The sequence below is a fragment of the Cavia porcellus genome, unplaced genomic scaffold, assembly GCF_034190915.1.
Source record: "Cavia porcellus strain 051 isolate PalLab524CR breed Dunkin Hartley unplaced genomic scaffold, mCavPor4.1 scaffold_5, whole genome shotgun sequence".
In the NCBI taxonomy this organism is placed as follows: Eukaryota; Metazoa; Chordata; class Mammalia; order Rodentia; family Caviidae; genus Cavia; species Cavia porcellus.
Genome location: NW_026947488.1, coordinates 9,046,665 through 9,071,231, shown reverse-complemented (window position 1 = coordinate 9,071,231; position 24,567 = coordinate 9,046,665). Strand labels below are relative to the sequence as shown.

General features: G+C 44.4%; 1 protein-coding gene across 4 annotated transcripts in view; it reads left to right on the top strand.

The window, feature by feature from the left end:
• The first annotated feature begins 4,268 nt into the window (after positions 1–4,268).
• Positions 4,269–24,567, top strand: part of Dok5 (docking protein 5) — a 149,444-nt gene continuing 129,145 nt past the window's right edge. The window contains exon 1 of one of the 4 annotated variants that reach the window (XM_003463651.5): positions 4,269–4,724. In XM_003463651.5, coding sequence (XP_003463699.1) covers positions 4,659–4,724 — 66 coding nt within the window. In that variant the 5' untranslated portion in view covers positions 4,269–4,658. The other 3 variants (XM_063248127.1, XM_013145651.3, XM_005000841.4) reach the window with 3 other exon arrangements.

Here is a 24,567-nt window from a genome sequence, read left to right as displayed (position 1 = left end):
CTTTTTTTTTTTTTTTTTTTTTTTTTTTTTTTTGATACCAGGGCTCAAACTCATGACCTTGCACTTGCCAGGCAGGTGCTGTGTTGCTGAGCTATATCCCTGGGCAGAAGGTTCTGTCTTAAGAGTCTGGCATAGTTGTTTTTGGTACCTGGGATTGAACTCATGACCTCACGCTTGCCAGGCAGGTGCTTATGCTGCTGAGCTAAATCTCCGGCGAGTCTGACATAGTTTTGCGTCCTATCAACAAGATGTGCACATACAAGACAAGTACTACTGTGTTCTTCTTCTGAACGCATAATCATTTCTTCTTAATTAATACTTTCCTAATAAGGCGGGATGGGGCCAGGACTCCTGCAAAGCAGCTGAAAGCCTACTGTGCGCGGTTTAAGGAAGTATTCACTCTCAGGGGCCAGTGAAGGTAGACGCAGCCCTGTCGGTGAGAGCCTCCTTAAACACTGGACCTCGCATGTTTCTTCCCTCCCTGGAGTCCAGCCCTGGACAGTGTGCTGCCTGCAGCTCTACATAAAAGGGCACAAATGAACAAACAAAGAAACAAACAGGGTGACTGGGATGTCCAAGACGCTTTCTTGGAGCTCGGTCTCTGGCCTTGCTTTCTCTTTTCTTTCAGAAAATGCTACACCATGTTGGACCCTCTTCAAGTAATCAAGGATTACTTCATCAAGGTCAGAGCTTCAAGTCACAATGCAATGCTGCCCTGAACAGGATTCCTCTGGTGGCAAGTGACAGAATGCCCATGTCTTGGTGATTTATGCAAGAAAGGGAAGTGCCTTGCACAGTTAGGTGGCCTGGGGTGGCACTGGCACAGTGGAGAATGCCAACTGACCTACTCCTTATCATGATGCAATGTTTTGGCAGTAACAGAATTAAGTCGAAATAGAGACAGAAGGCAGCACTTTTATTTTCCTGTGAAATGTGGCAAAATATTGATTCATGGGATGTTGAGAAAGACACTGCACCACTGATTGCACTTTCCCTGGGGGGCTCTTTTCCCTCTGGGCTTTCTTCGTCCTTCTGGCATTAGGAAGATGCTAGATTGCAGGATGGAAACCACGTCCTGAGGAGGTGAGCTGATCCCAGGGCCTGATCCTTGGATGCTCTTCAGAGACCAAGCTTCCCCCTGGCCCAGCACAATCTACTCATACAGGATCATGACGTGAACAACACATAAACTTTGCTACAACTGGTGGCCTCATTGCTATGCTAGTGTTAAGATGGAGACCTAGAATGTTCCCCAGAGGTTCATGCACGCAGAGGTGGGGCTATGGAAGACGATTGGCTGGTGAGAGCACCAGCTGACTGTGGTGGGAGCTGGAAGGGCTCATCCTCTGCCCTTCCCCCCCACTTCTGGCTGCCACCAGGCCCCGCTGCCATCGATCGTGTTTCGGCCTTGGAGCCAGCTGACCACAGCCTGAAACTGGGATCCAAAACAAACCTCTCCTCCTCAAAATTGTGGGTATTGAGAATTATACCAGTGACAAGAATGTGCCTAAGGCAGCCAGTGTGACATCTCCTTAAATAACACAGAGTGCTCACGGGGTGCTTCTGAAAGAGTCATCAGGATTTGCCCTGTTCCTCTTTAGCTCTAGGTCCTGCTGCTTCAGTCAGTGGGGAATCCCACCTCAGTCTTGCGGGATCTCCCAAAGGTTCCAGCACCTCCTGGCTGCTTTCCCTCAGCTCCATTTCAGCCAAAAGAATGGGAGTCTTTGTCCCAGCGCCCAGCAGAAGCAGGCCAACTAACTCTACTGGCCAGCGTGGGCCATGTGTCTACAGCTGAACCAGCCACCAGTTGCCCTAAGGACCACACCCTTGTACTAGGAGCAGGGGATTCGGGTGCTCTCAGAGAAATGGCACTCACTGGTAGAAAGAAGCCTGGATGCTGAGCAAGGAAACAGAAATCTACTGCAAGTAAGAAGTCCTAAGAGCTAAAAACTGCATAAAAAAGGAGAGGAAAATAGTGGACCCTTAGATCAAAATCATCTCCAGTAAAACTAAATTGTGACGTATGTCCTTGGCAGTGTATGGCTGTGTTTTTGTGCATTGCCTGAAGTTCCTCTGCACTATGTATCTCAGTGAATTACTCCTCTTTCTTTCTGGCACCGTGATGGTTAATTTTGACCATCAACTTGATTGTCTTGAGAGACACCTGTGGATCTAGTGCACTACTGGGTGTGCCTGGTGGGTTACGGGTATGTGACCTGGCGCTGCAGGTGGCTCTGGCCTTTCCTCCTTCACTCTTCTCCTGCTGTGTCCGTGAGGTGAATAGGTTTCCCTCCATCGTGGTGTTTCTGCATGACCATGAACTGAACCTTGTGAAACCAGGAGCTCAAATAACCCTTTTCCCCTCTCAATGGACTTTCTCAGATACTTTTTTAGAGCGTTGAAAATCTGATGGATGCAGTGACTTTTGTGTGTCGTACAATTTGGAGAAGTTTAAGTCGCTCTTCAGTGCATGGCACATCAGTCTGTGTATTTTGCATCTCTATCACTTTGCACATTCAATCTTGCAATTAAAACAAAGTCATTTGCTCCCTTCCATCTAGTTTCTTTCTAGTATGATTCCAAAGTCTTCACTTTAATTATTTATGGATGCTTGCGATGCTGAACATTCACTGTGGAGGGATGAATTTCTCAGCCTTTTTTTCCTGTTATTTTTATGTGAGCTTTTCCCAGCTCTTTAGGAGCCTTAATTTCTTTATTCTTTGTTTCTATGGTATTATAGATGTGGTATGCAAATACCTTCCATGATACTTCTGTTTCATGGCAACGGTGGACAGTACTTTTTTTTTTTTGAATTCTAACTCTTCAGAAAGTGTTTTCCACACGATTTTACCATTTACTTTTCTTTGAGTGAGACTTAAAATTAAAATTAAAACATCATTTTGCATAGAATGGCAACAGGAAGACACAGCAGATGGTTTACTACATAGCAAAAAAAAAAAAAAAAAAAAAAAAGAAAGAAAAGAAAAGAAAAAGAAAACCAATTCCCTCTGCCAGCATATTTGCTTTTTGATTGCTCCAGTTTAGTCTTAGTTCTCGGATGACTCTTTTCCTTAACCAACTGACATGTAGCAAGCCAGGTTCCCTAAAGGCCAATGTTGCCGGTGAGAAAAGAACGGATTGGTTGAAGGGCTTTGACGTCATCAAAGCAGAGGACCCACTAGAGAGATGAAACTTCTCTGAAGGTCACTCAGCCTTGGTTTGGTCACCTCCAGTAAGCAACAGTAGTCTAATCTCTGACCTCCTCTGCCTTTGAGGGTACCATATATGATCTGAAAGCTCTGCCCCAAAACCCCACGGATGTACCACCCCTCAGTGACACCAGCTCTTCCAAAGAGGCACAGGGTTGGGACCACCCAAAGCCTGGCTCTGCAAGTGGCCAGTCCTGGGACTGAGAGCAAATCACCCGGACTAAAGTCTTCCGCGCTTTAGTTTCTGTAAAACCTGGATCTAGAGCTCACCTCATTTGTCCCTTAACGAGGTTAGCACAATGCCCAGCTAGGTGTTTAGCAGCTGAGTGATACCAACTCAAGTTTGTTTCAAGAACTCTGTCTCCTTCCATCTGATTTTACAGGCAGGATTAAACTGTCTTTTAGTGCTTAGGAGCGCAAGCTATGTCAGAAGATCGAGGTTTAACTACAGACCTGGGTTTACACAGGCAGGCCCTACCTCAAACAGGGGCGCTGCAATGAGTTAATCCAGGCCTAGGCTCCAACCCTGTCTGGCTCCATCTTGATAACCACTGAAAGGTTTATTGAGCACTTACTCGGAGGCCTGCTTTAGAGACGCCCTGGCCACAGGGTGATGGGTCCCTGTAACCCTTGGTAAACTTAACAGTCCAGAGGCAAAGACAGGCTTGAGAAAAATGTGGCAATTGATTACCCCAGAGGCCCGATGCTGGACACCCAAGAAGGCCCAGGAGGGGAGCTAAAAGCCACTAAAGCCAAGTCCCAGCACTAGCCTGCTGCTCAGGGCCACCCGTGGGCAGATACGTGCACCCCCAGTTGGCCCTTCCGGAGAAGGAATTGGGTTTAAAGAAAGAGGTGGGTCGAGCAGTCCATTGAAAAAAGTGAAATTTCCTTTCTTCCTTAAAATAAGACACCGGGGCTGGCGAGGGCAGCTGATGCCCCGCGGGGGCAGCGGGCGCGCAGGGGCGGGGCGGGGAGCAGCGCGGATGCCAGCGGGGCACGGGCAGGTGGGCGGGGGCGGCGCGGGCGCGCGGACGCGGTGGGCTGCGTGCGCTCTCGGGTGGCCGCAGCGGGCGCTGGGACCCGCGGGCTCCTCCTCCTCCCTGCCTGCCGCTCTCCTTCCTCGTCCTCCCCCTCCTCCTCCCCTTCGGGTCCCGGGGCCGCGCTCCTCCTCCCCGCGGGCTGTCGTGGAATCAGCTGACGCCGCGCCCCAGCCTCGCCGCCCGCGCCGCGCCGCGCTCCCCCAAAGTGGCTGCAGCCGGACGCCCACTTTCAGGGATCGGGGGACCCGGAAAGTGATGCGTGCTTTGTGACACCTCGCGGAGCCGCAGCCCGAGCCGCTTCGCTCCGTCAACTTTCTGGCCCCTGCACGCCGCGCCCTGACCCTGCCTCGCCCTCCCCAGCCGCGTAGGTAGGGAGCGCGCCGGCCGGGGTCGCCGGCGGGGGTCTGGGATGGCTTCCAATTTTAATGACATCGTCAAGCAAGGCTACGTGAGGATCCGGAGCAGACGCCTCGGGGTGAGTACCGGTGCACCCGAGCTCCCGCTGGCCCGTCCGTCCGGTCGTGCGGGTCCATCCCAGCATCCGTCCCCGGAGCGGGACCGAGCGCCCCGCGGCCGCGCGCTGGGTTCAGGCGCTGGGCTCCGGCCACCCCCGCGCCCCCGCTCCTGGCTGCCGCTGCAAGGCCAGGGCTGCCTGTGTCATGCAGCTATCTTTATCTCTCGGATGACTTGGCTTTCTGCTGGTGGCCGCGTGTTCCGCTGCAGTAGCCCCTGGAGCCCATCTACTCGGAATAAATATTTCTCGGTAGCCATGGGAGTTGGAGGCCAGAAGCCGGGCGGGGTGTTGGGGTGCTGAGCCTGCCGGGTACCCCCCTACCCCGGTCCCCGGCAACTTCGCTTTGGTGGGCTGGCCTGGATGGGGACAGGGACACACGCTCTCCGTGGGAACAAGGCCAGTCATCCCCTGACCTCCCGAGCGATTTCTGCCAGGCGAAGCCTCTCCTGGGGACCAGGGGGCCGGACACTGGCCGCTTCTCTTCCAGGTGTTGGCAGCGGCCCCTGGACAGGGCCAGCTTCCTGTGGATGGCCACGTCTGAATTGCCCCTTGTCCTCCGCCGGGGGGTGGTGGATTTCCGTTGCTGGAGTCCACATCGGAGCCCCACGGGGAGATTATTTCGCGAGGAACATGATGCCTGGCACAGCGCAGGTGCTTTCTGAGCTGAAAAGAAGAATGAATGGATCTGGGGGTGGCTGAGGACAGGCGTAGACACAAACTCCCTCTCCTTGGCCCTTGGGAGGAAGGTTTGGGGGGGGGGCTTTAGGACAGAACCAACCTGCCTCAGTTTGGGTTTGAAGAATGGAGGGTACTGGGCTGAATTTTATTTTTATTATTTATTAATTCATTTATCTTTGTAATTTCAAACTGTCTCCTTTGCCTTTATCGCGCGTCAAGCTCTGTGGCCGTTTTGGTGGATGCTGGCCCTGGGGCCAGGCAGTGGTCGTGGAGAGCGGGAGAGGAAAGTTTCCCTGAGCTCTGTCTGGGGCAAGGAGGTCAGCGGTGGCCACACTGAAGGGCCGGGGCGCTGACCGCTTTTCTCCCAAATCTATGCTGCTTGGCCCCTCTCTTTTGTTTTAGTCTCTGGACTGTTTTTTTTTTTTTTTTTCCTCCCTGGATAGTTTTCCTGAAAATTGAAAAATTTCACAGTAGTAAACTCAACCAGAGAAGAATCCGATATGGGAAGAAACGTTCCTAATTATTATACAACTCTTGCCTGTTCTTTTGATCTTTTGCTTTCTTTTTTTTTTCCTTGCCAGTTTTAGCATTTATTTCCTGTACTTTTGTGAATGCATAAATATGTATGAGGGAGAAGCATCATAGGACGACGACCCATTCTCTATGAGCTTTGCCAAAGTTTCATTGGTTTTCTTTTCTACTATGCAGACATCCTTGTCAGCAAAAGCAACCCTCTCTGGGGTTTAACCGAGTCACTCTTATAAGAAGAACTTTGTATTTTTGATAACCTTATGGTCCGGCTGAGTATCATAGTTTGAAAGGGAGCGTTGAGAAGCATTCCAATTTTACGTTTACTCTGTTATGTCACCTGAGGAGGCTGATAATAGACATTCCTTCTGTATTAGGGAGCACTCCAACCAGAAGAGGATATGCATTATTAATGCACTGAATATGAATTATTCGTGAGCATCAGAGTTTATGCCAAATTGTGACACATGGTGATTTATGTGAAAAACTGGTTACCATCACTTTTGACTTTGTGGTGATTGAAATTATTTTTCTTTATTGTTACAATTAACCCAGTACACTCCTGGGCATGTGCCAACACTATAGACTGATGTTTGAAGAAAAATGAAAGAAATATTTCCCATTTTCACAGTATTTTGGATACCAGTGAGCGGTCTTACTTTCTCAAGATTTAGGCATTGTGTCTGTGTTGATATTCAGTAGGTATAAGAAATTCCATTACATTATGGTTATTATTCATGGAGAAGAAAGATGAAAAACATGGTCCTGATACTTCTGGTCCTATTAACATTTGTTTTGTCAAAAGTTAATTTGAAAAAAAAATTCTTATGCTATAATTTAGAGAAGAAGCTAATTGCATACTTTGCAGTCCAAAGGACAAAGTTCAGATGGAGGCTGGAAGGGGTGAGGAGGAGGCTTTGGAGAAATGACAGAGGGACCTTGTGTCCACGCTAGGAAAGTCAGTAGTGGTGGAGACTGTGTGTAGCCTAGACCAGCACACGACACACATGGTCTAGTGTAACTCTAAGAGAGCAGAGTGGGCATGCAGTAAGGGCACACTGATGTGCATGGCGCATGCTGACGTGCAGGGTGCCACATGGTGACTATACCACCTTGGGGTTTGTAACCCTCCTTAGGAACTAAGATGCAGTGGTTGGATTAATGGCATGCAGACAAGCATCTGTGAGTTCTAACCATGTTTGGGAGGGTTTATAATTAAACAAGAAAACAGCATTTTATGGTAAGCAGCTGTGTGTCAAGGAATGCTCCCTTGAGTTTGGAAAAAAAATGGAAATAGGAACCAGTTGTGCTGGTATTGTTTGTCTTGTGATCCTTGATCCTTTTTGGTCTCAATTTATGAACTGTACAATGAGCATAATTTAGTGGTGATCTCGAGAGGATTCAGAGCATGGTATCTCTGGCCATGCAATGAAAATACACAGCATTATGAATTCATTGTTTATATAGTCCAAGATGAGATACATGTATGTATTATATAATGTTTAAGTCATGGTAAATCTCTGTCTCTCTAATATTAGCATTTCTTTGTGGAGAAGACATTTTAAAGAGCATAAATGTGCATCTCCAGACTTTTCACTGGATGAAGCTTATTACAGACAGATAAGCGATTTTTTTTTCCCAGTGGAACAAGAAATGTTCTAAAAACATTTTCAGGGAGATGGATCATAAACAAATGGTCGCTTTTAGCTCTGTTCCTAAACTTTGTAAGTGACAGACAATCAAAAATATGTAAACTTTTTTCTTCAAACATCAAACAGCTTAATGAAATTCAACTCATTTAATTCAAAAGTCTGCACATCTCAGTTTCTGAGTTTGTGCACATCTCTATTCTCCGACTTGATCTGCGTTGGCTCCTGCAAGTCTCAGGCTGTACCCTGGGCACAGCGTTGGTGCAGGAATGTGAATATTACTATTTGGGAAGTGGGGACAATGGAAGGGGAGCAGCTATTTTTCAGTTATCTGATTCTTAGGATGCTAAAAATTTCTCCTTGGATGAATGGTGGACCAGGCAATTGGAGCGTCATTACCCTGCTTAGCGTGTTACTCAGATGGGTTACATTAACCGTCTTCACTTGGCTTCTTTCCTTACAATGGAGAGGATTTTCAGTGGTTGTGCACACATGGCACACCACCTCCGGTCTTCATCTCAGACCTGTGCTTTGAGATCTGCGCACTATCTCGCCTTTACTTGCTTTAAATAACCTCTCTCTGCTCTTGTCTGTGAAAAGGCGACACCTGGGACCATGTGCCCTCCGTACGGTCAGATCCTCCTTGCTGCCCTGCTTCCCCCTTGGACTTCTGACAGAGGCCCCAGACTCAGTGCCCCGGACTGGCTGACTCTCACCCACACCTGCTTCTCCTTGGGGCATCTTCGTCCCAGTCCCTAAAAGCCGCAGCGCTTTGGTTGCCCACACAAAAGCCAGTCGCCGGGGAAGCAAGTGAGCAAAGCTTGGTGGCATGTCTCGTCTGCCTTTATCAGTCCATCGAAAGATCTCGTGGGCTGTGTCTTTGAAATCTGTCTAGATTAGGAGTCTTTCCAGCCATCATTTGCCACCACCCTGGCCCACGCTCCACATTCTCCTTCCTTTCCTGCTGTGTGCCAACTTCCTCATTTTCTATCTGCCTGCAACCTCACTCGATTCATTCCCTTCTTAATGGAAACTGAGACAGAGCATCTCATCTGGCCGTGGAAACCAGAGCCGCCTGTTCCTGCACTTTCTCTCCATTTGCTCGTCCCCTTTGGGTGCTGTGTGCCCCGGGATCCCCTCCTGGCCCTGGCCCTCCCTTTGGGCCTCATATTTCACCCTCCCAGCCAGGCCTTCCACATCACCTAGCTTTCCTCCTTCCCTTCCCTCTTCTCCTATATCCCTAAGCATTTTCTCTCTCGAATTACCAGCCCTTCACCTACTACCTTTTTATAGTTTACAAGGTGGTATTAAAAAATAAGATGAGTATTGAAATTTCATAGAAAATTATGACGGTAAACGGCGTTTTGCCGTGAATTGCAGTCAGACTGCTCCACCGTGCTTTGAATATACTTGTCCCATCATGGCGCTTTCTGAAGCAGGTCCAGAAGTCCTCTCTCGGGTGTGTCTTTAGCTGCACTGTTGTGGCTGCCCTGGGGTCCTCAATTGGTATAAGACATCCACCTGTCCTGTCCTTTTGACTTTGAGGAAGAGCCAGGAGTCACATGGTGCCAGGTCTGGTGGAGGAGGATGAGCGGGCACCATCGTGGTTTTATAAGCCTGCCTTTCTGTTGGATGGCACTCAGCAGGGGCACTCATCCCACGGTGGTCACATCTCATTAAAGACACTAAGAAAGAGGACTTCAGAGCTGCTGCAGAAACCATCAGGAGTGACGGGATGAGTGAGTGCCTTTGAAGCAAGGGGGTGCACTTTAAGAGGGGTTAGTGGCCCTGTGCCTTTTGCTGTTATTAAGTTTTCTATTATTTAAATATTCAGAGCATATTTATTACATCTCATATTTATTGTCTGTATATCTCGAAGAGCATGTGAGTCTCTATGAGGGCTGAGGAGTCTGTTTATTTAATCGTAGCTGTGCTCCTGTGCCTGGATCAGGGCCCAGCATGGAGCGGGTACTTGGTGAAGGTTTGTTGAGGGAACAAATGATAGAGGACTACACTACTGCGTGGTATAGGGGAACACAGCTCTGACAGAAGGCTGCGGTAAAATCCCAACTCAATATGTGACTTCTGGCGAGTTTATAGTTATTTATAAGCCTCAGTCTTCTGTGAAAATGTGGAGATCCTGAATACCCCCTTGTACATTATTATGAAGAGCTTAGTACTATGCTTTATGCAGTAAGATCCAATTAATATTTATTACTCCCCTCCTTGCAACTATTGGCGCTGTTTAAGACGATGGCTCTTTGGTGGTTGCTATTTTCACAGCCTCTACTGCAATCACTATTATCCTCAAAGGAAATACTGTTTATTTGGGAACATAAACTTATATCCATGAAATAATTAATACACAAGCATCAGTACTGCTTACCACTGATATTGGATCTTACAGGAACCTCTTCCCTTGTAAGATTTTCTATTGTCCTTGTGTTATGCGGCAGTGATACCTAGTAAGGAAATGTATCTCTCCCCGGAACTTGAGTTTGAGTGAAATTACTGGTTTAGAAGTTATTTTTCTTAATTTGGATGGCAGAGAATGGATTTGAACATTAGTTAGTGGATGGCCAGGTTTCAGAAAGAGATATTTTCTAAATGCTTTATGCTTCCATTTCTCCTGGCCCAAGGTGCAGAGAAGCTTCCAGATTTCATTTAAGGTTTTTAAATTTTTATGTTTAAGAAACTAGGGATATTTTTATAATGCTGTGACCAGGTTGCAATTGTAATGTGAAAGTCATAAGAATACACTGCAGTCATCACGTATCTTTATTATGTAAGTTAAGATGCACACTCATGCATGCAAATAGTCAAAGGCACGATTCCATATAGCATAGCAAGGACCATTTTTCCCCTGCAGGGAATGAGGCTTTGGGCCATCTTGGCCAGTGGTGAAACTGATGACCAGATAGAGATGGAAACACATGTGTAGGTCAAGACTGTACATTCCTGACCCATTGGAACTGTGTTCCCTAACATGATTTCCTCATGAAGAAGAGCCTATATTGCAGTATCTTCACCTGATTGTCCATATGAATCTCAAGGTTAATTATACATAAATGCGGTCTCTAATCCTCATCACCAAAACTTATTTAACCAAGGAGTGGCCAGGGTAAAGGCTTTGTCTGAAGGCGTAAACCAAATTACTGATAGGACAGTATTATCTCCTACATCCGCCAATTTTGTTTTTTTAGTTATCTGCATCAGATGACTGGCAATATTTATTTTCTAGACAGCTTTGCAGTTTTTGTGAGGGCTCTTTTATCTTTAGTATTTTAATGCTTTAGTTTTCACTTCAAATGTATTTGCTATGATTTTATCACTGTTCTAATATTGTGAAATGCCTTTTAGTGTAACAGCTCTCAGGGCTAGTTTTGGGCTTGTGCTGTTAACAAGACGTTAATAACTCCCGGTAGTTAAGGGTGAACAGGTTTGAGCAGCAGATGAAATATGGAAGAAGAAATATTGACGAGGAATACTCTATGGGATGAATATCTCCGTTGTCCATTTCTGTGCACTGAGGAGGGATACACTTGATGTTCCTCTTACTCTAGGAATTCAGTCCTGGTCTGGTAAAAATAAAAGCCTTGGGAATTCTAAACCAGTGAGACATTACCCTGCCTTCTTCCTGCTTCCTCCTGGTAGGTGAAATTCAAATAAAGCTGTGAGGTTTGAAATGCCACGAGATCTATGTGCGTGTTGGGATTAAAATAGCTTTGCTCTAGAATGCAGATGGCTAAGTTTTTTAAAGTTTTATTTATTTATTTTTCCTAAGTTTTGATTAAGTGTTTGGAAGCTGTTTCGTTTAAGCAGTTGGAGGGGGAATGATCTTATTTCCCTGGCTTTTCTTCTTGTGATACTGGAAATTAAACCCAGTGCATTTCCAGTGAACTCCCCAGTCCTGTTTATGGGTTTTGTTTTTGTTTTTGAGACAGGGTCTTGCTAAATCAGTAAGTTGCCAGACCTGGGCTTGAATTTGCAATCTTCCTGCCTCATCCTCCGTGAGCACTGGGATGACAGCTGTGTGTGCCATGCCCAGTTTTATGAGTGTTTGAAGCCTCCGCCCTGCGGGTGTTTTGTGCACAGGAGTGGAGGTATCAGTTGGCCTCTGGGAGTCAGTGGGATGCAGGTGACTTCTTAGTGTTCATGTGTCATTGCATCTATCAGATTCTTACTGGGCGTCCCTGTCCCTGGGCACCTCCCCTCCCCCTCTAAAAGGTTAAACATCTCATTATTTTAATTGAACTTTTAAAGCGAATTGTAGGCTTACATGTAGTTGTAAGAAATAATAGAGATAATCCCATGACCTTTCCTGCTTGCCCTAGTGAGAATGTCCCTCGACACCATAGTGTAGAATCACAACCAAGACATTGACAGATCTTGTGGAAACACAGAACATACCCTTGACGACAGTGACCCTTTACGGTGTGCTTTGAAACTGTCTGTGCCGTTTCCTATTCCCTGCCGTAACCCAAAACTCCCAACAACTATTAATCTGTTCTCCCGTTTGATAATGTTGTCATTTCAAGACTGCTACATGAATGGAGCCATCGTTGTGTAACCTTTTGGACTGCGTTTTATTTGTACTAAGGACCCTAAAGCGTCATTCAGGTTGTGTAGATACTCGTTCTGTACTGCTGAGTAGTCGCCCGTGGTGTGGACGGACCTTCCTTCAGCTGTCTGGGTGCTGCAGGGCGTCATAGCTCTTCTAGTTTTGGATGCTTTGAGTAAGGTCAACTTACACATTTATGGACAGATTTCATGCAGATAATAAGTTCTCATTCCTCTAGAGAGATGCCTGAGAGTGCAATTACTGGGGAATTTTTTAGTTGCATGTTTAGTAGGTTTTTAAACACCAAACTCTTTTGCCACATTCCATTCACACCAGCAATGTGTGTCACTTCCCCAATTTGCACGTGTCCTTGCCAGCATTTGGTGATGCCGGCAGTCTTTCCGTCTTATTTTCGCCATTCTTGTAGGTTTGTAGTGATACCTCGCTTTGCATTTCCCGCACGAGTAGTAATGCTGACTCCTTGCATCTTTGCATTCTGGGTGTGCGTGGCAGTCAGTGCCTGCATCGTCTTTTAACTGCTGAGGTCTAAGGGTCTCTCATATATTCTAGATGTTAGTCATTCTCCAGACATGTGATTTGCAGATAGTTCTTTCCTCAAGTCTGTACCTTATTTTCTTTCTCAATTCTTTCACAGAGTAAAAAAAAAAATTAAATTTTGATGAAGTCCTATTTTGTGAATTATTCTTTTGATGCTAACTCTTTGGCTCAAGAGCTGGAAAATGTTTTTCTGTATTTTTTTTTAAAAGTTAACTTTTAGATAAGGTGTGCATTTCAGGTCCAGGGGCCCCACCCCAGTGAATAGTTGTTTCTGCACCATCTGTTGCAAAGGCTGTTCATCCAGTGAGCACAGTCGTGTACGTGTGTCCACGTCCAAGCTGGCCGTTCTTTCCCATTGTTTTCCATGCTTGTGTGTGTGCAGCAGTGTGTCTAGATTGTCCGTGTGTAAGTCTCAAAATTGGGTACACCAATTCCTTCCAATTTGTGCTTTTCTCAAAATGACTTAGCTATGAGGATTCCTTCACTTTTTATTATGAATTTTAGAATAGTGTTGCCTATAATTACTAAAAACCTTGTTGGGAGCACTGTCCCTGAAGCTTTTATTTTTACATGGTGGGAAAAGTGTAAATTTGGGACTCACACTTTAGTTTGAGTCTCATCCTAACCCCTTACTGGCTCTGGGGAAAATCTACATGCTATTCCGATGTTTTATGTCTTCAGATACAAAAATACAGACAACAATATGCTTCTCACGAAAGGTAAATGCATAATTGCTCTTATTGCTATGTCTCATTCATAGTGAGAACTCAGTGCTCATGGTACTGATTTTTATTTTTTTGCTGATAAAAGATTAAAGTGAATTTGTTACATACTGTGTGTTAGAACCACAAACTAGTACCAAGCCGTTCACCCATATTTAAGCATAAAAACCATGCCTTTGTCAGTGAAAAACAAACAGATGAAGTCCCATCTTTATCTTGCTGTTGACTCCAGTGATTTATTATTACAACACTGAGTTTGTTAAGGACCCACTAACGAAACACTAGCTTTGGGGAAGGTATCAGCCAACATGGCAGACCTTTGATTAAAAGACCGCCCCAGTGTTTCTGCCTACTGACTAGTTACGTTGCTCAAATGTGAGAATTACATATCTGGAAAGATAATTTCAGTCATTACATAACATTCAATTATAAAATGGAAAAAAGTGTTACTTATTGCTGAATATATCTCAACGGAATGGCCAGTCAGCTTTTGAGTGGAGAGAGAACTGATCCTTTGTACAGTCCTAAAATGAATGGTATTTGATTATATTAATTAACTTTATACTATGCTACATATTATATTTACCTTCAAGTGATGCTGTTTTGCTGTTTAAAATAAGAACTTAGAGCTTTCTTTTTAAATAAGCTTATTTCATTGAAAAGGTCAACTAATTTAATTGAAATTAATTTGTAGTGTATGTGTTATCAAGAAGTGGCAAAAATTGAGATATGTGGGCTTCGCAGGTACAGTACAAATCCAAATAGTGACATAAGCATGGGTGAAATTTGGGTTATAGTGGGCTATTGTACTGAACTTTTAAAGTAGTTTTTACAAATTTTCTTTACTTATATCTTCTATATTGCTTCTTCTCATACAAAAGCTTTAAAGATTGTTTCTCAGGGGAAAACATCGGGCTACTCAGTTCCGTGCTGTAATGGAACTGTAACATGACAGATGTGTGTGTCACTACTTACACCCAAACGCCCCAACTTGTCGCGGCTTGCCCACACCCACCTCGCCTTGCCTTCTTTTTTTGATATGCAGTGAATACTTTGGTGGCTAATTAAAGAGAAACTAGCTTGTCTGATGAATGGAATAACTCAAAACACTGGTATTGAGCTCAAAGCTTTTACTTAATGCGGGTGTTTAGGCAGCAATTAAAGCTTTCAAATGGATTTTATCCACTTCGTACATAGTGATGCAGTAAATTCATTTCTTTTATTAACCCAGGGGAAGTCCTGCCTCTCTGAAACTGACTAGTAAAATGAACTTTTCACGTGAGCAATTTCTTGGTTTTCCAGGTTTCCATCTTCCCGGATACAGATATTTTGGCAAATTTGCAAAAGAATCACTTTTAGAGCCTGGGTTGTTTTCTGCCAAATCTGAGTTGCTATTATTGAGGCTCATACACATATGGATGCACACGCTCACGTTTTTCACACATACACACCAACATACACAGCGCGCATATGTGGTACTTTTTTCTCCCCCTGAGATGTATTTTTGTGAGTCTGGGGACTTAAACTGCCCTGCAGTAGCTCCTCAACCCATAGTAAATACGCCATGTTTGTTAACTGAATGAAGGAGAGATTTTACTTCACATCAGAATAATGCAATGTGACATTCAGACGTAGGAAACTGTCAATTGGAAAATGGTCTCTGTCCCACTTATTTTTGTGGTAGATTCTATTTTGAGTGATGTAATGTTGCAATATTGCTCATGTCGCTGCAGAGTGTGTTATCTGCAAACTTGATGTTAGGGCATAAAGCAGTGAAGGTGGAAGGTTTGAACTGACTTTCCTAATACTAAATTTTATTTAGGATTTGGGGATAGGTGATACGTATTTTTAGTACAACATTTGAAGGCACAAAGTTTAGACTTTGAAGAGTAAATTTTCCGTTCATCTTTGTCTTGGTGAATCAGCTGGTTCCTGGCCAGACCACTACTGTGAGAGGTGTCTGCAGGTAAACAGTGTGTGTGGGTGTGACCCTTCCCTCCCTTGCCTCCCTTCCCTCCCCATCCTAGTTTCCCTTCCCATTCCAGCATGGTTACACTTCCGGTTTCTCACAGCAGAGAAACAGCTCAGTATTTGCAATGGATGCACCTGGAGTCCTTACTATCTGACACACGTGTGTAAATACCTCGTTATGAGTTCAGTGCATAGGTTTGTGTGTGTGTATGCATCGTGTGTGCAGCGTATAATGATATACTCTCCTGGTCCCGGTTTTCTTACTTAGCATTAATCATGCTTTTCAATACTTGAATTGGATTCTAGTATGTAAGAATTGGTTATATATTTGCTCCTCACATATTCATTCATCCTTTCTATTACAGACAGCTGAGTTAAATAGAAATTAACACATAGTCAGGGAGAGACTGGGCCCTTGAAGACGTCAGCAAGGAAGATGAGACGTGCAAAGACTGGCTGCTGTGGCTTGTGTGTAGATGTCCCCAGAAAGCTTCAGGCAGTCATAGCCGGGGCTTTCCAGGGGTGGCTGTGTCTCTAGAGTGTGTGACGCTAATTCCAGGATGTGAGGCTGCAGTGCTAGGATTAAGGCTGCCTGGCCGGGTGTGTGTGAGTGCTGCTTACTCTGAGGGCAGGTAGCTTGGATGGCACACAAGGGGCAGAAAGGCAGCTCCTCTTGTTGCTTCACGGCCTTGCTGCTTTGCTGATTTCTGCCTGCCCTGCTTTGGCGTGTACTGCCCTTCCTCTGTGATGCCCCTGGGCCATGCCACCTTTCCTTGGAGCCATCCGATTACAGCCGGAAACACACTTGAGCTGAGCTAAACCTTTCCTCCTTTAACTTTGGGTTTTGAGTGTTCTGTCTCAGCGATGAGAAAAGGCACTGTGGCTGGAGGCGCATCTGAAAAGAGCCAGACCTCTGGTTAGGGATGCAATAGCCAGGCCTGTAAACTTCCCCAAAGATAAACAGCAGTTTGAGATTATATGCTAATTAGTACCGCAGGGTCCCATGGGCTCTGATAGGCATCAGATAGATCGGTGGGTGACCAGAACACCTGGACCCATGCCTTTCTAAGAATGCCTTTCTTCCTTCCATATACCCCTGGTACATAACTCGTTTCTCTAGTGGATCAATATTAGCTAAGGAGTTTGTAGCCCTATAGGTTGTTTGTAGGTCAAAACACGTTGTACCCATGTTGTAATTTTGCTGTATAAATTACCCCTGACAAAGAGCCTCAGCACCCCTCCTGGAAACCAGGGGATTTTCTTCTTTTCCTTATTTCTAATAAAACTCTTCTAACTTCTTTTGGTTTGCAATTCCATTTCTTGATTTGAAACTGTGAACCCAGCACATCTGACGTCTGACAGGTTGACACTTATCTTTCCCGTATCATTTCTTTCCTTTTAAAATGTCTCTCAAATGTGTGCGTGAAGTATGTGTCGCCATTTTACAGATCCTGAAACAGAGATGCCGAGAAACCAAATGTGTGGCCCGGTTCCACTTCGGTGTGTGACAGATCCTAAAATTGAGTCCAGGCTGCAGCTCTTGGGAGGAAAGTTGGGGAAATTCTGTATTTTTCTCTGTTACAGTAAAGGCTGAAGACCGTTGCTCACCCACCCAGGCTTGGATCCATAGTAACTGTATTGTTAAGCGTAGAACATCCTGTCCAAAGAAAATTCTCCTGTGCAATTGTACTGCTGTCCTGCTGCGTCTCCTGAGCAGTGTGTGAGGAAGCCAGGGCTCCCATCTTATAGCAGCGTACATTTTGCATTTTGCTACCCTAATAGCTGAAAACATGGAATGATACAGAGTTTTGGACCCATGAGACTGAATTTTTGGACATCAATATAATGAGAACCTTTTCAGGTTTGCAACCTTTTTTTCTAAGAGGACAATTTTTACTTAATCTAAAAAGTAGTTGTGAAGTAAGCATTTAGAACCATATTAATATGATTTTCTTCCTTGAAACAAAATACCTTCTTATAAAATAGCTATAGAGATATCATTCACCCGGAAGATAGGCTACAACATCAGATAACAGTGACTACATTTACTTTTATGCTAAAAATAAAATTTGAAATGTGAAATATAACTAGACATAAAACTTCCACTGAATCAAATAAATACTGACTGACTAATGTGGCCCCATGTGCGTTCTTAACTGGCTGGATCAGTCTTGTAAAATGCTTTGTGGGTCTAGGTGGACAATAGAGGTGAAAGTGGGAATTTGAGGAAAGTGACCTGAATCTCTTTATTAGTAACGAGACATGATTTCTGATTAGTGCTTTAAAATGGTTCCTAGGTACTGAGAACCACAGGGCCTTCCTTAATCCAGTACCTGGAGCCTCTTTTCTTTTTTCTGAGCTCCAGCCATGCTCCCTGTTTTCCGTTCCTCAGAGCCAAGCTCTTCCCCATGGAAGAAGGAAGGACCTTCACATCGAATTCTTTCCTTTAGCTGTAGTGCTCTTGCATCGTGGCTCTGACTTCATCTGCCGGAAAGATCTGATCTCCCTGGAAACCTGTTCCACCATCTACGTTGCTAAAGCTTAATTGGATCCACTTGATTGGCCGTGCACTGCCCAGGGCAGCGGTGATTCACACTCCTGCGTATGTCTGATGGGCGATGGAGCTGTGACCCTGTTGTGTACCACACATCTGGTTCTTCACCTCTTCCTCTCTAGCGCCGTTCCCCACTCTGAACCATGCTCCACTTCAAGTCTCTACCTCAGAGCCAGATAATCATAAACTGAATCTCCTGAGCCCCTGAGTCAGAATATACCTCTTCTGTAAGTTGTGGGACCAGTATCCTGTCCCACGGATGGGAAGACTCATACCCTGTCCAGTCTAAGGTGGCCTCCTCCAGCATTCTCAGTCTCATTCTCTTTCATTCCATTTAGGGTCGCTGCCAGCCAATCCTGACAGTCTTGTAAAATTTCTGTCTTTGTTGTTTCTTACTTCTAAGCATCTAGAGAGTGAGGGCTTCTTGTGTTTTGGTCATGGCTGAGTTTTCAGTGACTGGAGTAGTGTTTATTCTCCCTGGACCTCACCATGGGCTCCCGGAGTGGAAAACAGCAGAGAAATCTTGGATTTGTCTTCCAAAGCGCTGATGATGTTAGACCCAAAATAAGAACACGTAACTTTTAGGTTGTTACTTCTTTTGAGTTCCAAAAGTATTGTAGTCAGCTTTCTGTCACTGTGAGAAAACACCTGAGAAAATCAATTTAAAGAAGATGTATCTGCTTCACTGTTTCAGAGACTTTAGCCTGTGTTTGGCTGGCTCCATGGCTTTTGGGTGTGTGATGACACGGAGCGTAATGGCAGGGAGGGCATGGCAGGAGAAAACTGCCCACTCATGGTGACCAGGAAACAGTGAAAGAGAGGAGGAAGAGGGAAAGAAGGGGAGGGGAAGGAGGGGGTGAGATGAGAGGGGGAGGGGAGGGGATAAAGGGAGAGAGGAGGGGAGGGGAGAGGAAGAAGGAGAGGAGGGGGGAGCGGAGAGGGGAGGAGAGGGGGTGGGGAGGAGAGGGGGTGGGGAGGAAAGACTTCCTCCAAAGATGTTGCACTAGATGGTATACTCCTCTCTGACCAATAGGTATTATTTATTTCTAGTTTTAACTCTGGGTGTGTTTAATTTGTGTGTGTGTGCATTTCACTGTTAAAGATGTCTTGTTTCTCCACTCCTTGGTTCATCTGTCACTCTTAAAATCTGTTCTGCTTGTGACAAATTAATCCCTTACAGAACTGACCCTCATCCTACTCTGCTTCTTCGAAGACTCTCCGAGGCCTTTCTCCTGCACACGTGCTCAGTCCGCTTGCGGCTGGGCCCTCCTGGCCTCACCTGCTCCGTGTCATACCACAATCCCCAGTGTTAGTGTACACTGAGAACGGACCCCTGAGCTCTCTCCACAGCTGCACTCTGCTGACTTGTGCCTTGACCGTGCACAGAAATCTCTTTTCTTTGGAAATCTGTTTCTCAAATTTGCTCTCATCCTGAGACATAACCAGGAACACGGGCATTGAAATTAATTGAAATTAACTAAAAATTGAAAACTCAATTCTTTATTAACATTAGCCTTGTGGTGAAGGGATGGCCACGTGAACAGCCATTACTGGCGCCGTGTGGCACCACGTCAGTGTAATATATTTCCATCGTGGTGGAGGATTCCGTCGGGCAGGGCTGTTCTGTGTTTCTTTACAACTTTCATGGCCATTTAAAATTACATCCCTTGAAAGTGGTTTTGATGAATTCAGCCTCGCTGGGCTCTGAGACTCGTGGTTCATGAGAGCCAGCTTGATTTTATCTTTCTTCTTCTTTTTTATTGTCCTGTGCGCTCTCTTAGTAACTGCTTGCTGAGTAAATGTATGGGTGAGTACATTGCAGAGTTCTTCCCAGCTCTTACGCTATATCCTTGTTCAGTGGGCCTTCGGGGAAAAGGCCGCAAGGCTGCATACTTTTGCCTGTGTCTGCTTTGAACATTCCATCTGGATGAGACTTTAATTCTTTATCCTTGTCACCTTTTGCTGTGGCCTGACATTTCAGGATCTATTGCCTAATTATAGAAGGATGGCAGTGGCTGGGCTTCAGCTCTGGTGGGCATTTCAGGGTGCCCCCTGGATTCCTCACCCCAGAACTGATGCAGTCTGCAGTGCTGATGACCAGTGTCCTGCAGCTGAGCAGCTCACTGGCCCTCAGTGAGCCACCCGGCCGGAGACCGTGCACTATTCCTGCAGGGCATCCCAGGCTTAGTGACTGCTCGAGTTTGGGGCAACCTTGCCAACTTCTGAGCTCGGGGTGAGAGCAGAGGGTCCTCTGATGTCATTATGAGACTATGTCTGAGCTCACTCATGCCCTTAACACCTCCCAAAGTACTGGTCCTGTGCCCTCTCCCCTGCACAGGTCCTACAAACGCGCTCCTAGTTTTATAAAATGGAAATTTGATGGCTTATTTCATTATTTATATTATTAAGTCTTTTCAACAGACTCATCTCTTAAAGAAGAAAATAGTTCGAACTTGTGGTAAATTTTCTATTTCAGTTGTTTTACTCTGAGAGGAAGGGCTCCCAGAAATAGTAAGTGAAATTTATGTGTACTGAGCTTTTGGGTGAGACCTGAAAGTCCTGGTTATGGCTCCGTTTCCAGGATCCCTGTTTACACCATCATCCAAGGGGACGTCTGGCTGTCCCCTGTGAGCCAGGGAGAAGGAAATGCTTTTGTCAGTGGATTTGATTCTGCTTTCATCCTCTTGGGAGATTTCAGCTCAGTTACCAAGAGGAGACAATTTGGTTATTTTCCCCTTATAACTGTGGATTCATTAGGCAACTATAAATTTCTGGGGAACATTTGTATAATCAATGGAGAGACAGAGTTACAAAGTTATGTTCAGTGGCAGATGTTTTGAGATTGATTAAAGATTTAGAAGGAAATACATTTCCCAGGCTGCTGTGCTCCCTCTTAATGAATTTGACAATTTCATACATATAACTAAGGGCTTCATACTACACAGAAGGGAGTTTCAGAAGCTAAATTCATTTTAGAGAGATACACTCAGGTTCAGACACTTGATTGGCTTTGAATTTTGAAGCTCAGTTTTCAGGGATAGATGAAACTGAATCCTTCAAGATGAAAACTTCTTTTACTAGACTAATTGTTCAATATTAACTTAGACAATAGGGCAGTTTTCTGTAAGTTAAGGTCGTGTATTCCAAAGGAGTTTGTAATCATGATTTTAGAGAGGCATTATACGCATGAAGTTGAAAATATCAGTTCTTCATTTTGGCTTCCAGGGGTTCAAACTGAGAGCAGCGCGTTGGCATATTAGTTGGAGAAAAGACCAACAGAGAGCGTGTGAGTTTTTTAAAATTACTTCCTAATCTTTGACCTAGGGAGGCATGCAATAAAGACTGCATTACATTTAAAGGATAAAGTGTTAAAAAGAATAATGCCAGTTCAGATTTTGAAATCAGGGAAAAGACTAAGGAAGTAGAATAAATCAACATTCATAATGCAAAGAGATTTGATATCAATTATTCTGATTCTTTCACTTTACTGATGGGGAAACAGAGAGGGATTTCATGACTTTTTAGGGCTCCAGTTTCACAGCCATATAGTGCGGCTATAAAGCCTGCAACACTGACTAGGAACAAAAGCATCTGTGAAAAGTGGCAGACCAATCTCTCTACGCCATTGAGTCGCTTTGCCTTTGGACATACCACTTAAGCTCTGCTGATTTCAGTTTCCCCATTGAAATGGAGCCTCGTATTTCATATTACATAGGGATGTTGTGAAAATTAAGGAAAAGAATTGGTATTGAGCATCATGTAGCTGGTAGGTTATTCAAAAAGTAGATTCTGGAGCTGGAATTCTGGTGGATCTTTTGCCCAGATTCCTAACTGACCACATCGCCAATAACTTTTTGGGCCCCCAGTGAGTCAGTGGATAAACACATCAGACCAAACCAGGGAGAAAGGATGGCGTGCATCCCTTAGGCTACAATTGCTGTCAATTCAAAATATCAGTTTAAAGAATCTCGCACTTGAATGTCTATTTTTCATAATGTTATAATTAAAGGCTACACTTGTCATTAGGGTGCTGGTAGAGGGTATTGCTTTGTTAGTTCTGCTCAAACAAAATACTATAGACTGAGTGATTTAGAAAGGAGGGAAATTCATTTCTCGCGATTCTGGAGACTGGATGTCCAAGATCAAGGTGCTTTCAAGTTTGCATCTGATGAGGGTCTGGTCTCTTTCAAATCTTCTTAGAGAAGGAATGCTCGGTCCTTATGTGGTATGTAGAAGATGAAAGGGTAAAAAAGGACAAAAAAGCCCCACCCCATACCTACTTCCATCCTCCCCTGATATAAGGTGCTAAGCCAATCACGAGGGCAGAGCCCTCATCACCTGACCACTTCCCTAAGATCGCATCTCTTCCTGTTGCTCTGTTGGGCATCAATGGATTGTGGAGGAGATACAAAGGTGCAAACCACAGCAGCCCTCTTTTAAATGGAGGAGAGGAAATTTGGAAAGTGACCCAGTCTGTCTAAGGTGAAAATGACCTACTCATGAATTTGAAGTCTTCACAAATGAAGGCTGATAAACTTGAAGACTTTATTCTGGCTCGTTGCATTACTGTAACTTGTGGAAAATTGCCCCAGTGTATTGTGACTATGTTAGAAAAAAGAGAATCCTTGGTAAAAGTGTTTCTGCCTGGGTAAGGAAAATGCCAGGAGGGGTGTTGTTCCATAGTGTCAAATAGATGGGCTTTGCTTTCAGAAGTTGGAATAGTTGGAGACAGGTGAGTTGAGTGATGATTTGCTTTTTTATTATTCTTTTTTATTTATCTGCCTGTTTTGCAATTATATATTTGATTTTATAATGTGCATTCATATCTCCTGTATTGTAATAAAAACAAATATTATGAGCCTAAGTGGTCAGGGACAAAGAGCGGTAGAAGGAAATTTATTTGATTTAAATTATATTGAAAACCTGTTCTCTGTGTGATAAGGGCATAGTCTCATACATTGTGTGGTCCTGAAAAAGTGACCAATAATATCACTGACCTTTTATTTAATGTATCTATTGGGACCTTGAAGAGTGACGGACAGTGCTCATCCATATGGAAATGTATCCGTGTGTCATTTTCACTGTATATTTTCCTTGGCAGGAGAGGTAGCTAGGCACCTTCACAAAATTCCTGAGGCTTTCTCAGAGTCATTATAAGACATCCTGACAATCATAATGAAATTTATCTTCCTTTAGTGGCCATTATTAATGTCGTCTTAATTAAGAGCATTGATAGTTCAGGGTTTCGGTTACATCTCCCTCAGTACCATAAATTAGAATATTAAATTGTCTCCTCACATATCTTACTAAGCTTATCAAGAGAACAGTGGCAGCTCCGGTTGGAGAGAAAGATGGGATTTGGATTCACATGCTCAAAGATTTAAATATTCCATCTTTGGGCTGTGAGGTTCAGTGGTCAGATTGAACAACTGGGAAGGGGAAATTGGGTCAGATTTTCAGCGTAATTCAAGCTGATTTGAAATTAAGTTTATCTTAATAATTTGTTTAGTTCCAGTTTTTCTGTGTCATTTTGCAAGTGTTGGCATTTGTTCCTGTGTAGTAAAATTACATTAAACTGAAACGAGCCAGAACCCTGGTGAACTGCGTAAATTGTGTAACCAACATACTTTGTCAGCCAGAAGAAGTGAGAGAGGGAGGATTGTGTCCCTTTGAGCTCATTTTGTAAAGCCTTCCTTCCAAAAGTAATATTTTACAGGTTTTGGCTTTTCAGCGAAATACAAATTTTTCAGTGGAAGAAATAAAGTCATCTGATTACCATATCGCTGCGGTCCATTCTCTTGCAGATGTAGAAATATAGAAATAGTGACAGGAGCTGTGAGCTCTATAAATCACCACTCTGGGTTCGGACTGGCAATCATGGGATGTTTAGTAATAGATGGTTAACTATCAAGTGACTCAGGCAAGGCTCATATCAAGAAATTCTTTGCTGGTAGCTACGACTCTCATTTTATGGTGAATAAGCTGGGTCAGGGCACTGCCAAGACTTGTTCAAGATTCCGTGATTTGAGAGATGAGCTTAGACTGCTTTTACTGATGCCCACCTTGGACTTGAGCCGTTTCCGAGGGAAGGTCCCTAACTGGGCGGGGCTCCGCTGTACTTACATTGTGTCTAGCCAGTTAAAATGGACCTCTATGTGTGTTGGGAAGGCTAAGACACAGATTAATTTACCAAAGGAATACAAACCAGACCCCGTTTGTTTTTATTGTTAACCACATTGTTTGGCTAAGTGGCAGTAATGCTTAACAGTAAATAGGGGTTTGAGTTCAGTCTCATTTTCAAATCTCGTATTCTGTGCCTCATTCGTTTTGCTGAGGCAGTCGGGGCTTGAAGGGAATGCAAGAGTTTTTCGAGATTGCAGACTACAAACAAGAAGAACCAGAGGTACAGATGCATGCTACTTTCTGCTTAATCTGTATTTTACCATGTCTGATCCTTGTTGCTTTGTCTCTGATTTTTATTTTTGCAATGCCAGGAAGTGAAGGGTCTCATGCATGCCAGGCAAGTATGCTTTTCATTTTGATATTAACAGCAGGACTAGCTGGATACCTTGATTTCCTACTT